The sequence below is a fragment of the Rhipicephalus sanguineus genome, chromosome 4, assembly GCF_013339695.2.
Source record: "Rhipicephalus sanguineus isolate Rsan-2018 chromosome 4, BIME_Rsan_1.4, whole genome shotgun sequence".
Taxonomy (NCBI): domain Eukaryota; kingdom Metazoa; phylum Arthropoda; class Arachnida; order Ixodida; family Ixodidae; genus Rhipicephalus; species Rhipicephalus sanguineus.
Window position 1 is genome coordinate 137,129,149 of NC_051179.1, and position 16,359 is coordinate 137,145,507.

At 46.0% G+C, this 16,359-nt stretch overlaps 1 protein-coding gene across 3 annotated transcripts in view; it reads right to left on the reverse strand.

Annotated features, from left to right (window-relative positions):
• Positions 1–8,389: 8,389 nt before the first annotated feature.
• The window catches only part of LOC119390737 (monocarboxylate transporter 2), a 39,011-nt gene continuing 31,041 nt past the window's right edge, over positions 8,390–16,359 (reverse strand). The window contains exons 4-6 of one of the 3 annotated variants that reach the window (XM_037658426.2): positions 14,087–14,230; positions 11,025–11,813; positions 8,471–8,839 (exon numbers count right to left, since the gene is read on the reverse strand). In XM_037658426.2, the coding sequence (XP_037514354.1) occupies positions 8,631–8,839; positions 11,025–11,813; positions 14,087–14,230 (1,142 nt within the window). In that variant the 3' untranslated portion in view covers positions 8,471–8,630. Of the gene's footprint in view, positions 8,840–11,024; positions 11,814–14,086; positions 14,231–16,359 lie in introns of all 3 variants that reach the window. The other 2 variants (XM_037658425.2, XM_037658427.2) reach the window with 2 other exon arrangements.

Below are 16,359 nucleotides of genomic sequence, written 5' to 3' on the forward strand. Positions count from 1 at the left end.
AAACGTGATGCGCCGTGGTGTGCACCAGCACACTTCAGCAGCCCCCCAAAAATGCTCGTACCGCGGTGCCTCGGTCGGCCAAACATGGCGGCAGCCACCGCGCGTTCTAAATTCTGGTGTATTAGCTGCGGCTGAAGCTATCCGCAATCATCTTGCACGGCGCATTTAAATGGTATCGGTCGTATACTTTCGCCGCTTTTACTCAGCGTTCTACGACACAGTTCAGTTGTATTGCTGAGTGGCATGCACCTCTTGCCAGAAGTGCATCGCGGAGCCCAATACGTACATTAATGGGCAAACTTTTTAACGAACGCTTTGGCGGCACTTATTGCTCATGAGCCTTTTACGCGCCGCTGCAATTTCATTCCCGCAGAATAACAGGTAAGCAAGGGGAGCGAAAGAAAGGAAATATACTAATTTTCTTACCAATTAGCGGAATCACTTTCAATAGCCTTGTGCGATAGCCTTGGAGAAGTGGCCTTCTACATTGCATAGCGCACGAAAGCGAAATGTGGAACTAGATATATTTCGTTTATTTAGGCGATGTAATGCACGCGGCCCTATTATTACGGTCGCGAAACGTGGTCTCCAATACAAGATTCATATATTTGCTTCCTTTCCCCGCTTGTTGTTGCTGCCTTCGTCTTTGTCATGATAAGGCATATCCATAAAGACTTTCGAATTATTATACGTGTGGCCTCTTTTTTTTTCCAAAATAGCCAAAGGCACTTTAACTGAAACTGAGAAAAACGCACTTTTTTGCAACTGCCAATATGGTCGGGCCTGCTCGAACAATTTTTTGCCAGTGCGTTCCTGTCCCCTAAACAGGTCAAATCTGTCTTGCGGGTAAAATCTATATAGCTCACTATCGTCGGTATTCAGGAGTAAACTTTTTATTTGACTCTTATAGATTGGAAGATTTCATTTAGGCTTGAATTGGCTCATAAAAGAAGTCCAAAACGACTCGAATATACGGTATAGCAATATTTGGCGATAAAATTAACATTATCCTTGTGCTTCTGTTGGTGCCGTCCTCCGTCGCATGCGCGCAATGGTGACGACTAGATTTGAAGAGCGAGTGGTCCTTCCTGGCAAAAGGCGCACTATTCTGGATTGTCGGCAGCGATTTCTTGTTCTTGGCGTCTATTGAAGGTCTTGAAAAGTGCTCCAGCTCTTTTTCTTTTCCGGAGCTCGTTTTATCGTTTTATGTCGTGCCTTTCAGGGTAACTTCTTCGTCTTCAAGGAATAGATCACTGCCCAACATCTTCATTTCATATCTTTTATTTCTAATATGTGGTCTTCGAGCGAAAGAAGGACTTGATAATGCAGCGCTAAACTCGAAAAGAAACGCAAAGAGGCAAAAAGAAGCACTTATTCTGCGGGAATGAAATTCCAGCTGCGCGTCAAGGCCGCCAAGGCGGCTGCTTTGGCAAACTACCGTAAATGTCTCATCAGATATAAGTGCCGCGAAAGTATTTGTTAACAAGTTTGCCCATTATTCTACGTATTTGTGGGCTCCGCGATGCACTTCTGGCAAAGAGGTGCGTACCCCTCAGCAATACAACTGAACTCTGTCATAGAACGCTGAGTGAAAGCAGCGAAAGTATGCGTCCGGTCCCATTTATTTGCGCCGTGCAGCATGATAGCGGACAGCACGCCATGGCGCACCACGTTTGTGGCAAACAGTATAGCGGGCGATGGCAGATTCGCAAGCGGTGCAGCCGCTCAGTCTTCTCTAAATGTCGGCGCGTGCATCTTCTTTCATGCGACTACATTTTGGTACGGCGAAACTGTGCCAGGGAACTTGTGAAACTTCGCGAGAATGCTCATTATCGTTCCGAAGGTTACAATAATTGCAACAGAGTACAGTTGACCATCATTTTTTTAGAACTGTATCATATCAAGAAGCGCTTTAAATTACGCATTTATGCATATAAGCCCAGATGATCAGGTACGCAAGCACGGCCATCAGCTCGCGCCATGAGCAACCCCTGCCGTCGTCTGCGCCACCAGGCGGCGCCTGGTGTCGAGAGTAGCGGCGCCGCTGACACTCTCGCTGCGAGGCTAAGAAAAGTGTGGTCTGTGTACCAATTCATGACGCCACTTCGACGTTTTCTTCCATCGTTGCTATTGTCGTGGAAGCAGCTGCATCGAAGTGTCGAAAACTGCGTTTTACGTAGCTAGTCCACCAGGGTGGCAAAAGCTTCGACGACATTGTCTCGTTGTCGGGAGAGGCAGGTTGCACGTTTCGATGGTAGTGGTGCCTCAGAGCGGAGGCACATGTGGGGAATGCAGCAGACGGCGCATTAATTTGTCGACGTCACCACTTTGATACCTAAAGTCATGTCACCATCACCAGACATTTATTCGTTTTGTCACTCAGGGGTTTTATTCCTGTTGGCGGGAATTTTCCAAGTCGTGAAATGTGCCATGTCGTTCGCCAGCATCTATAAGTACTGTCCGTTCTGTAACTTTTGTAACGAGACGGCTCGCGCCGTCTCTCTCGACCGCACGCAGATAACCAGAGTCAACGCCATCCGCGCTTGCGGCTACTGCTTCCAGTTCCTTCTTCGTCATCTCGGAATGAGGACCAAACAACATACGGGGTGGCTATCACCCCCTCCTTTTGTTAGCAAGAAAAAAAGGCAGGGCATAAGTCTCTGAAAGCAAGGTGCCCAGCAGCCTGAAAGAGGCGATGAACACAACTTTCAGCCAGGCAGCGCATCCGGTGTGGTAGCGGCAAAGTAATACTCAGAAGCGCTGTGCTCCTAGAAAGAAAAGTATGCATTACTGGGCCCGGGATATAAAAGAGAAGTGAAAGAGAACAAAAGAATCTGAATTAACGCAGGGCTAATAATATGGCTATAAAGCGTCGGTATATTTTTGTATTGAGCTGATTTTACGCGAATATTCAGCGCAGTTAGTCTCAAGGTCATGTTTGTTCGCAGCACCTTCGGATATAAATATTCAACGGCAAACGTTTGTAATGAATGCATAAAAGAGATAAAAAATCTGGCACATACTACGCATTGTGGTAATCGATTTCATGCGAACCGAGTAGCTGTGTATGATGTTTTTATTTTGTAGTTTGCTTTGAGCCACACGTTACGAAATGAACTTAGAAGGATTGATTGTTGGGCGAGTTGGTAATTCATGATGAATGCAAATAGCGCGAAAAAAACGTAATACTAGACGAAGAAGGCTACAGCACAAGCGTTGTAGCCTTCTTCGTATAGTATTACGTTTTTTTGCGCTATTTGCATTCATCACGAAATGAAGTGATCTCTTTGTGTAAATTGGATACTTGTGAGCAGATTGTGGGCTTACAAGACACGTTCACTACACTTGCACTTAAGGGGTAGCATATGGTCCGATGTTATGTCAGCACTCACGTTAGAGTGCAGACGACGGCAGATACATATACGCATGTGACCGGAGCAGCTTCGAGGTCCGCATTTCTGTACGCTCGGTGGCGCTGGGCTTTTCGTGTACGATACCGTCATCGATACCTATGGGTCATAACAAACTTCTTTCGAAAAAGTAACTCATTCAGAAATGGGCGGTTCATAAGGAGTTGTAGGCGTCACTTCATCAGTGACGCCGCGAAAGCATTGTTTCTCTTTTTTTTAATTATATTCACACGGGTACCAGTCAGCCGTCAGTGGTGGAAGCGGCGCTGTCACCGCGTATCGCCATGTAAACGCGCGTCTCACGGGCGGCATAGGAAGATACCACACGCTGGCATGGCTGACAAACACGCAGCATAACCTGGAACGGTGAGGCGGTTGACTCTGATGGCGGTGCTTACACCCGCTCCCAAGCACTGTCAGGGGTGCTCTGCAGGATGCTCAGGCATTCTCGTGTGCCCGAGTTTTACCCGAGTTTCCTGCACGAAAGCTATTGAAGGAAGATAGCGCGGAAAGTAGCATGCAGTGAATGACGCGATAAAACCACGTATGTCAACAAGAGACCACCCCACACACGCACCTCCCATGCTTCAAACACAGAAGACTGCGCAATATAACGAGCTAGCGCTATTTCTGCTGTCAAGGTAATATCGCAGTACCACGTTACCCGCTATTCAACTTGCACATTGGTCGTAAGGTTCTTGCAATGCCGTTCTCCAGCGCCTTGTCTTGCGGGCATTATCTTCCTATTCTTAGTCGCGTTCGAAGAGGGCATGTTCGGTGCAATTCTATGTATGTCGTGCGTATGTGTGTCATGCGCGCGCGCGCGCGCGCGCGCGTGTGTGTGTGTGTGTGTGTGTGTGTGTGTGTGTGTGTGTGTGTGTGTGTGTGTGTGTGCAAGGCGAACCTTAAGGGTCCCCTTATTTCTCGTTTTGTTTTGTTTAATGCGATTAAAACGTAGCGCATTGCAGTCTTTGTCTACATGAAATTATGTTTTAGTACCCAGTGTACAAGTCACTTCTTGTTCAGCGCCTGAACGATCTAGTGCTTGCGAATTTACCCCATCTCATTCTGAGTGCGTGTGCGACCCTGAACTCACTGGCAGTCGCTAACTACGTTCATAATCTTTAACATTCATAACTGCGTTCATCTCTTTATATTCGAGTTTTGCCCTACAACGTCATGTCCATGTGGTGTAAGTGCCACCTCGCCCTATAAAAACGAATTGTGGAACGTTAACACCATAGCAACGCAACGAGGACACAAATGAAACAGATTGGATGAGACCATGTTGGTTGTTTTGGTGACGCTTGTTGACGCAGCGCTGGTTTAATGGATGTGGCTCAGTTTGATTGGAACAGATGCAGCAAGCCAAAGTGAGGACTCCCTCCGGCTCATCTTTATAAGCATCTACCTCGAATTTTCGCTCACGGACAACGCTGCTTTTTCGCTCACAACCTAAAGACGCCGCCGTCGACACCGCGGACACGAGCTATTCAACGCTATGCAAGCTATTTAACGAGCTCCTTAACGTCTACCGCGTTAAAACGTTCAGTGCCCAGAAGTTGCCTACAACTTTCCAAACATAGGCAGCTAAAAGAAACGGTACAAAAACTCCCCGATGACTACCAGCCTCGAATAAGAGAAGTTAACTTCTCGTAACGTCGGCGGGAGCACCGACCCCATGTGTACAGATTTTTTTCACCAATCAGTATGAGTTCTTCTCTGTGTTTTTTCTTCTCTATGAGTTCTTCTCTGTGCGGCTCATGTGTATTCAACTTGAACTCACATGCAAGCCAACGTTTCAGCATTGCCACTCATGACAGAAAGAGAACATTCTTGATAATTCTATCAATTTCCTATCGATCAGTATTTCATTGTATTCGAAACGAAGAACGCATGCTTATTGACCTAAAACTCCAATATATTATCTCTTGTGCTTTAACGTGCCTGAAAGGTTGAAGTTCAAGGCTCGAGAATTGCACCGTACGTGCCCACGAAGAATAGCAACATAATGCCCGCAAGACAAGGCGCTGGAAAACGGCGTTGCAAGAAGCTTACGACCGATGTGCAGGTAGAATAGCGGGTAGTTCGTGGTACTGAGATAGTACCTTGACAACAAAAATAGCGCTGACGTGTTATATTGCGCAGTCCTCTATGTTTTACGCATGGGAGGTGCGTGTGTCGGGTGGTCTCTTGTTGACATACGTGGTTTTATCTCGTCATTCATCGCGTGCTGCTTTCCGCGCTATCTTCCTTGAATAGCTTTCGTGTAGGAAACTCGGGTAAAACTCGGGTAAAAAGTGATTCAGGAGTCATCTAGCTATACTTGTAAAGAAGGATGGTTCCTGGAGATTTTGTGTAGATTACTGGCGGCTCACCTCTGTCACAAAAAAAGACGTATGTCCACTTCACAGAATTGACAATGTTATTGATTGTCTGCAGTCTGCTGCGTATTTTTCTTCCGTAGACCTGAGATCTTGATATTGGCAAATTCCCATGCACTCTGCCGACAAGGAAAAACAGCGTTTACAACTACTGACGGTCTACTTGAGTTTAATGTCATGTCGTTTGGTTTATGCAATGCTCCTGCCAAATTTGAGCGCTGTATGGACACAGTTATCTGTGGCTTAAAATAGGAAATATGCCTTTGCTATCTCGATGATGTAATTTTTGGCCGCACGTTTGACGAACACAATCGTCGACTTGATGTTGTTCTCACGTGCCTTGAGAAAGCAACACTTACCTTGAATTCAAAGAAATGCCATTTTGATGAACGTCAGACTATAGTTCTTGGACATCTCGTAGACAAGCACGGCGTTCGACCTGATCCCCATAAAGTCACCGCAGTCAGCAGCTTCCCTCAACCACGCTCGCTACGAGAACTACGAAGCTTCTTGGGCCTTTGTTCATATTTCCAGCGTTTTATTCCTAACTTCGCTGATGTCGCTCAGCCCCTTGCTCATCTGCTCAACAAAGCCGTGCCCTACCAGTGGACGAAAGAGTGCGAGTCGTCGTATTCTCAGCTGAAGTTTGTACTCACTTCCGTGCCTATTCTTCGCCATTTCGACGCATGAGCCCCAACTGAGGTGTGACGCCAGTGGAATTAGTACCGGTGCAGTCTTAGTTCAGTGTCACGGAGCCGGCGAACATGTCATTGCCTAGGCAAGCCGTTCTTTGAGTAAAGCTGAACGCAATTACGCTGCTCCAGAGCAAGAATGCCTGGCGGTCGTCTTTGCCGTGCACAAGGTTCGCCCGTACATCCATTGCCGCCGATTCGCTATCGTCACAGAGCAACACTCACTCTGTCGGCTCACTGGTCTCCGTGATCCTTCCGGCCGTCTGGCACGCTGCGCCTTACGTTTGCAAAAATATGACTTTGATGTGTGCTTCAAGAGTGGCCGCCGCCACACGGACGCTGACTGCCTGTCGCAACTTCCCCTTCCCACGACGGAATGTGATGCTCGCCGTTTCCACATTTGAACACCTTCCATGCAGAACAACGCAAAGACCATAGTCTGGCTCCTTTACCCTCATCTTCCCTCAATAAGCCGCATCAGTCCCCTTTCATTATACGGGATGACATTCTTTACAAGCGAAATTTCGCTGCACAGGGGGCCCGCCTACGTTAAGTTGTCCCAAAAGCTTTGCGACCCAACGTGCTGCAAGCTATGCAAGACGACTCAACATCCGGACATATCGGATTTGCCAGGACCTACCGCCGCACACTGCTGGCCACGCATGCGTCAAGATACAGCTAAATACGTTGCCAGTTGTGAGCATTGCCAAAGATTCAAACGTCCAACTAGTGAGCCGCAGGGACTTCTACATTTCATACCGCCTCCGTGTTCCCCTTTTGAGGTGGTCGGTATTGACTTGATGGGCCCTATTCCGCGATCGATCACTGGGAATCGCTGGATTATAATCTGTGTTGACCACCTCACTCGATATGCTGAAACCGCAGCGATCTCTGCCGCAACGGCCGATCACGTTTCGTACTTCATGCTACGCTACATCATCCTCCGGCATGGGTCGCCTCGCGCGATTTTCAGTGCCCGTGGCCGTCAGTTCGTAGCCGACGTCGTAGAAGAGCTCCTCCGCTAGTCTGCTTCGCAGTTTCGTCACGCCACTTCGTACCAACCTCAGACCAACGGACTGACTGAGCGCGTCAACAGGACGCTCGTTAACATGCTTGTTATGTACGTTGACTCCAAGCACAAGAAATGGGACGCAGTTTCACCTGATATGACTTACGCTTACAACACTGCGCTGCATGAGACCACCGGCTTTAGCCCGTTTTACCTTGTCTACATCCGTCCGCCATGCACTACTCTTGACACCATTCTCCCGTTTGCGGATCAGGAACAGCCACCTCTTGCAGAGACACTCTCTCACGCAGAGGAGGCAAGGCGCATCACGCGTCTCCGGACTTTCGCTTCCCAAGACCGTTCGAAGGCCCTCTACGATAAGTGACATCGACATGTCTCGTACAGCGAAGGAGACATGGTGTGGCTGTGAACTCCACACCGCAAGCGCGGCTTGTATGAATATTCAGCAAGGAGTCTTGAGACTTCATTTCGGCATATTGTGTGGTGTTGCTCTCTTTCGAAACAGCGGTTAGCACCCGATAACTCGGCCAGATATTTCAAATTACCCAGTCAATACAACATATGTTTTATGATTTGCCTGCTTTGGCTTGTAACTAAGTAGCTTAATCGAGCATACGAGGCCACCAGAAAGGTAACAAAGCAGCCTTTTCGGTGTTTTTGTGTACGTCCCTATTTATCGCAAAAAATTACGTTGGCTTTTATGAAAGGCTTGGAAAACCTACAGTAGTTAGAGAAACGCCATCCACTATATTTACAGGCCGTGTAGTACGCAAATGTAAGCTATTAAATTAGGGTTACTGCATCGCCACCTGTGCGTATGTTAAGTAGTCTCTTTCATCAATGTCTTTTGCGCTGGTTTACTATCCCTAACTATGAACCAATGCTCCACATCCTCGATCTCACTGGCTCCTTTCTGCCAGCAACTACAATTGTGAAGTTTAATTTATTCTTGTTTTTCGGCTTTTGCAAACAAAGCTTTGTAGTAGCGCATTCATTATTAGCGCCTTTAACGTGTGAATGAATAGCTCTTTTAGCTCCTGTACACATAATACCGTTTCTGATACAGCATGGTGAATGCGGAATTTTTCTTCTGTCATAAAGACAATGGCTTTTCTTATACCGGTTGAGGTCCCTGAGCTTTATTTAAATGCTGCAATTTAATAACACCACCTGTTGGTGTGTTTTCGACAACAACCACGTTCCTATGTTTCGCACAGCACTCCCACACCAGGACACCAATCCAAATAGCGACTGAGACCACGTTGACCACTCCACAGATGACAAAGAGCCAGTCGTAGGCTCCTCCTTTGTCCCTGAAGTGACCTGCAACAGAAAGGTATGTCCACTTTGCTATAATGGTAAGCCACAGGATGTTCGTCCAACTGCTGGCTACGGCACTCGTATTTCCGGGGGAAAATGCATAAAAGCCTATTTATTCAGATGCAAACCCGTGTTAGAGAACCTCATGCCTCATGAAGTCCTTCAGAGGTCCACCTGTGTTGTGAATGACAGTACCTCTTCATGACGTTTAAAGTGCGACATTTTATATTATTCTTGATATGTGTTCTTGTTTTTAAATGCAACACAATATAAACACGGCCACGAAGGAATCTTCTGTATCAAAATACAAAATCATGCACATTAAAACATAAATGCAAGCATCTTGACAGAGATCTGTCTGTCTAAGTGAAAGATTTCTAGATGCTGAAATGGCTGCTGCCACATGTTCTAAAATGTACCCGACGCTTCGGTACTCGTTCGGTCTCGAAATGAACTCGGGAAGGAGGTTTTTACTGGAGTCGCGGCACAGTGAGAATACTGCTGGGGACATTGAGAGCTCCGTGGCAACAGTTTTCACTGTGTACGTGCACGGCCTTTGCGACGACATGGAAAGGAAGATCTGGCCTTAGAGGATAAGAAAGACGCCAGCCGCGACAGTCACCGACGCCAAACGGCAGTCACACCCCGGGGAAAGGACCGAATGGGCCCCCAAGTGCCAGGTATTGTTCACAAATGGGCTGGAGTGACTTCAGCGTTACAAATCATGCTATATGAAAATTATATACAAAAAATAGGAAGCACGTTTCACATGGGACACAAGAACTTCTCACGACCGGGATTCAAACAGCTTTTTCACTTAAAGCATGCGGGCGAAGCTGGTACGGATGCCAGGGCAAATGAAACAAGTACCCTGGCGGTGCACTCTACTGAAATATCCACAGAGTGGCAGCACAGCATGACGACAATGTGTGTGCACGTTGTGCGAGTACGGCTTATAGGCGCAGGGGATGAAGAGCCGTAGGCTGTATAAGTTTTATGAATTTAATATGTGTGCTCACACTACACATGCATACGCTTACTCCAGTTGTGTCGTTCTCCAGGTAAACGAACTATGTACAAAAGCATTTTTCTTGTGAATAAACGAAAACCGTTCTTGCCAGCCACACAAGCAAAATCTTCGGAACCTGACAGAGCCTCGGGTACCGCTTGTCAAGACCGCTTGAAGGGCGCAGCGCGCCCTTCTTGACACATCGATTGATTTTAGGTCCATTTCCATGCATATGCGGGTAGCATAGTTAACGCTTTCCGCTCTGTTGCCACTCAGCCTCAGTCTAAAGCGAAGCTTTATTTGGACTTCACCTAGTAGATTACGCTGCACTGTTTACCATTAAAGATATTGGTGGGAACAATGACAGCAACTAGATGGCAATATGTAGCACAGGAAGGAACACGGTTTTCAGACATAGAATTACACTACATAAAAAACTGGAACATCAGAGTATTTCACTTGCCTCCCTCCACCATACTGTTGGCAACGCTGCTGTTTTGAGGAGAAGAAACAGCTGTAGCACGAGGCTGTAGTTCAGTTACTCTGAACGACAGCTACAGTAGCTGTTGTTCAAGATAAATTTCATGTGTCCAATAGCAAAATTTAAAGCAGCGTGTCCCACACTCACACTAGATCGATGGCCTAACTTAATCAAGACTGGGCGGTGAGATAATCATTTAGAAAGCAGGGGAACGTCACCGTCCTCATTCAGCAGCAAAGGATCACTTCGAGAAATATGTTGCAGTGAACAAGTTTGCTTCGGCTTATAACGCCTCAATAGCGTCTGGTTCTGCCGGTAGTGCCTGTTATTTTGGATTGGCATACGGTTTTGTTAAGCGAGGTACATATGGTGATAACTCCATGAGGCCCACCTTTATGCGGCTGCCTATAAATACCACTGGTCATCACGAAGTTTAAAACTCTAACTTCATAACTTCAATGGAGCTTCACTACAACTTCATGTGGTAAAAAAAGTACTGCTCCAAAACAATAAAGATCTAAATTAGGCTATACTAATTGTCAACAGTCATAAAATCAGTGAATATGCTTGTTTAAAAGCTAGAAGCATCTAAGTGAGCAACTCAAACACAATTATTTTGCTGCCTAGTTCGTAATGGCAGCGACAAAAGCACCTGTCCGAATTTGATTTCTTAGCGAAAGTAAAGATATATGACATACCTATCAAAGAAGGCCTCAGGAAAGATTGGAATCCGGCCGACGCGACGACGATGCCGAAGGCTACCGACATCTTCCGATGTCCGAAGTAATGTTCCAGGGTGACCGGGAAAATAACTATACCAGTGCCGATGACGAAGCCGATTCCAGCGGCTACGGCGAAGATGAACCCATGAATGTGCACGAAAGGTAGCAGAAGGAATGCCGCCGCCTCCACACCCAATGTGATAGTCAGAGCCACGTTGCTTGTTAACAGATTTCGGTCGACGGCGATCGGGAGCATGAACCTCCCTAAACCCTCGGAGACAGCTCCAGCCGCCATCACGGTAACAGCAGTCGACACCAGTACACCTCTATCACAGGCGAAGTCGACGAACAGCGACATGTAAAAATCATACGACATGGAGTAGGCGTTGAAGCTGTACATTATAAGATAAAACATGGGGCTCTTGAACACCGCGAATGCGTGGCGTAGCTTCTTGCTCCTTTCAACTTCAATGGTTTTCGGGGGGAAATCGCCGAAGTCTTCATTCTCCTCGGCAGCAACTTTGCACCAACCTGGTGTGCGTATGAACAAGCTAAACGCAAACCCGTTCATGGTGACGGCACCGCAGATAAGAAGAGCGCCACGAAGTCCATATCCAGCGATGAGGTATTCGAGCAGCTTAGGGAACACGAAAAGGGCTGCGGTGACGCCGGCGTAGTTGATGCCCATGGCGAGGCCCTTGTTCGTGACAAAGTGCTCGCTCAGGATGGTAGGGGCCACTATGTAGACCATGCCGGTTCCAATGGCTGCAAACGTAGACACAGTTAACAAGGCTATGAGTACATAGGCGTGCGCAGGGGGGAGGGGGGGGGGGGCAGGGGGGTATTATGTTTACTCATACGCCTATGTAAGAGTAAACATAAGACTCCCTCATTCACAAGCATGCAGTAACCGCTCGTGGAACGAAAAAAAACTACGAATGTTTGTTGCTACTGCTTACGTGAAAACTGGTGGTGGGCTTGTAAAATGAAAAATGCAAATGCGCTGTTTCCGGGTCCTGATAGATTATTTCGTAGATCACACCCTCCCATGCACAATACCGTTATCACTGCCATGGATGGATGAAAAACATTATTGGTGATCACTGCCCTGTACATAGTTATTTATGATCATTCCCTCCTAGAGCAATCGAGTTTCAAACGTATCAGCTGCGCCTTCATTAAAATGACGCAAATACGGGTGGGACATGCTGTTAAGCCGCATTTCCGGCAGTGTGATGGCCCATGCTCTACCTTTTCTCTGCTTTAGATGATTACAATTATGTGCGAATCTGTGGTCCGCATTTCACAAAGATTGGGGATGCTTTTTCGCTACTATTCTTTTCCGATTTCTGTCGATTTGTGCATAGTATTCCTAACAGAAGTGTAATAATACACCCTTAATGTACCGTAATTTCTGCTGTTCCTTGTTTTTGTGACGTTTTAATAATTCACGTGCAACTGCTTATAAGACCATGTGCCCTTTAACTAATTACTGCATTAGCCACATCAGGCATATCTGTAAATCTTTATTGAAAACCATCCTCCTGTAAAACAAATATATCTACAACCTAAAACAAATTTCAAATTTCGTATACCTGACTACATTCGCTTACAGTAAGGCAATGACAGAGTAGCTTCATATGCCACGCACCAAGTCATCGAAACACTGCTCTTGCAAAGAAAACGTATTGACTTGAAAGACTTGAAGAATCTGATTTTTGAGGTTTAAGTGAATGGTTTTGTGAGGTTTCACATGTTTCTATAATACGTTAATTATGCGAATGAAAAAGTTTGCTTTTACCTTCTACCATAATTGAAGATGCTATAGATGCAGCGCACTTGAAACCGAGCTAACTATGCCCATCATCTGCCTCAAATGCTTTTGCGGTTATCTGCTCAGAAATTTATACGTGGATTAAAATTAATTCCATGTCATTCTTGAACATAGCCGCTACACTACACGATAAGATAGAGACCTCCTAAAATACTTGCAATGTGATTTCTCTTGTGCATGCTCAGAAATAGTCGCATGGTAGATATTTACTGCGTCTTGAAGACCAATGTAGTCCTTCAAAATTTAGCAATATAGCTGCATCTGACAACAGGAACTCATACAAAAAAAAACTATTCGGTTCTCAACTACGTAATTTATCTCATTATGTAGTTATGCAGTAATATCATCTAAATGCACTTAGTTTTGTTCAACAAACTCGTTTTGCAAACAAGTGATGAATTACGTTGCTCTACCCACAACGCTAGGTCATGCATAATCAATTGAGCTCGAGAACTAGCGGCATTTTACACTCGTGCATTTTATATCTCGAAGTCAGAACGCCATAGACAATGTTCTGGCTGTAACACCACCGCAAACTTACAAATAAATATGTCCATTAGGTACCATTACAGAGCGAAAATTCGTGTGTGCCGAAGACGGTTGAGGAGTGTGGCTGCGAGCTCATGAAATTAGTTCTGACACACATGTATAATAGGTATGAACTGCTGTTACATGTGTGCCACTCAAGGAACCACTTGTTGTGTGGCATTCCATTTATGCCTGTCTATTTGTGTTATTTTGTTTGTTATGTTCCAATACGTTTGTAAAATGTGAGGCTCGTGCTTTCACATGTTATTTTGACGAGTTCTGCAGGGTCACAAGAGAAGTAGGGTCCGCCAAGATTTTTAAACAAAGAATTTTCATCTATCATGGATCAAAGCAAATTGTGCCTTGTAGAATTGTGAGAAATGCTGTTGATCAGATTACTTAAAAATATCAGCTTCAAGCATGGCTAGAACAAGCGTTTTCTGCCTAAACGTGTCTCAGCTGTCATATAGACTGAACAAATAAGAAAAATCTCCGGCCCTCAGTTGTGCATCCACGTGTGTTTGCTTATTTCGCATGCACAAATACGGCTGCCTAGAAAAAAGTTTAGCAAGCCAATCACCGTTGAGTTTTTAGAGTGGGTCTGAATAACTCGATGTCTATTTGCTGTTCACATACGAAGCACTTGCTAACAAACGTCCTAACAAATGGGCCTTACCGTGCACTACACCCAGTGAAAATGTCAGGAAGCTGATATTTGTGGCAAAAAAACTCAACATTAAGCCAATGCTTGACATCGCAGCGCCTGCAATGATGGCTGGACGAGCGTAGAAACTGTGCGCCAGTGGTCCCGTAATCAAGCCTGGGGTGAAAACAAAGAAAAAGGAGTCGTAGGTTAGCATCGTCATCGCAATTTTCGTCAGTCTTGCCGGCTGCTTTTTCACCATGCACTTTGTGTGGACTAGTCAAAATGTATCGCTAAGTTTTCTGGCAAACGTATTTGTACAAATGCATGTCGGCTAAAAAACGGTGTTTCAGGCTTCCCGTTTGCTTAGCTAGTCTTGCTCCTCTCGTGTGACAGGGAGCACCTGGCATTACCTGCTGTAGGACATCCTTACTTAATTTATACCAATTATGGCCCAAAGAGGAGAGACAGTCATATCTATCCTAATATATGCTAACGCTGCCATTCCCAAATAACTCCACAAAGACGGAAGAAATAATTCGCTTAGCAAAAGAGCTCAGTACATAAAAACAGTCTATATTGCTGATCGCTGGGTGCCCGTTTTGGGAATCAGCGAGAGTACCGAGTGTAAAGCAAAACAACCGGTTGGCACGAAGCAGTGCCCATTTTGGACGTCATCGCTGACACTGTCTCTAAATCCTACATTTCCACGTGGATTTGGCCATTCGGTTTCCCCCACGTCGCTACAGCCACTCGCAGACGGCATTTCGGATATACCTTTTTCACTACACTCAAACATATGCTAGCTTTAAAGAGCTTCGTGCCACAGTATAGCATCTCTGTGCCTACAGTACCGTGGAATGGTTCTATCGCGAGCACAGGGCTGTCCTAACTGCGCGCCTAAATTGAGAACACTCTGTCGACTACGTTCCTATGGTGCCTATTGGCTTACGCACCATCCTCCATTGTGACCTTGGCTGTTCGGTGGCTTAACCATCTGCAACAGAGCAGCAAGTTGGGCTAGTTGGTTGATGTTCATTCTTCAAAGGTATACTGCGCTAAAAGGAACAAGGACACAGAAAAGGGGGGACAACACATGCGCAGACTCACAACTGTCCCCCCTTTTCTGTGTCCTTGTTCCTTTTAGCGCAGTATACCTTTGAAGAATTAACCATCTGCACTGCACACCTGTGGCTTAATGGAGACTTGCAGAGTGTACCGGCCGCACCACTTAAGCATTTGATGCTTCTCCATTGCCTACAGAACTGCGTACAGTGACTGCGCCTCGTCTCACCTCGCTCTTTTTATCGCAGCATTTTCGTGCATCCGGGCCTGGAGTGTATAACACACGTTTTCCTCAGACGAGCCGTTGTAAACATGCATCTTATACACTCCTACGATGGGCCCTAAAGTGTCTTCCGATGCCGATGTCTGCCACAAACCTAATAAGTGGTTGTGAAGAGGTCGTCTCGTTAGACCGTCTCAAAGTGGCATACATTCAGATGCTTCCCATGGGGTTCCTCGAGGTGTCCACAACACATCCGCCGATCGCCATGACGCCAATACGGCCCCTTGTGGATGCGTGCATTTCGACCGTCCGTCTGGACAGGGTCCCTGTCCAGACGGACATTTATATGACGACCAAAACCTACACTTTGATGGAATAGCTGGACAATGCCCCCGTCCAAACTAAATAGAAGATGGCTGCCTGCTGATCAATTTGGCAGCGGTTGCTATTCGCTTCTGGCAAAAAGCAATGTATTTCCGTGTGGTGTGAATCGCCTCTGCGCGCTCTTCATTGATGAAAAAGCGTTTCTTTCCACCTCTTGCTGCAAGCTTTCACTACCGTTTCAAGCCGCCGCGCGAAAGTAACGAGAAGCAGAACGAATCGCAGACCCTGGAACTACCCTCATCCTGCTATTTATTTATGAGGGCCCAGCTCAGGTAAACGCTTTGCACCCAGCGTGTCATAACCGCCGGTAGAATAAATTGTCACACCAGGCAGTACTATTTGTCTTCCAAGAAAGAATAGCAGATTTCCAGTAAAGAAGAGGAGCATCAAGTTGAGCTAGATGGTGGAAGCTTCTCTTAAAATGGTTTTTTAAATTTATTTTACCCCTCAAGCCCGAAGGCATTACAGAGGGGGTGGGAACAAACAAACAATCAAACATACATACATATATACATAATACATACATGCATACATACATACATACATACGTACATACATACACACGTACATAGATACATACCTACATACATACATACATACCAAGGAGGTTATATGGAGAAGAGGAGGAGAAGAA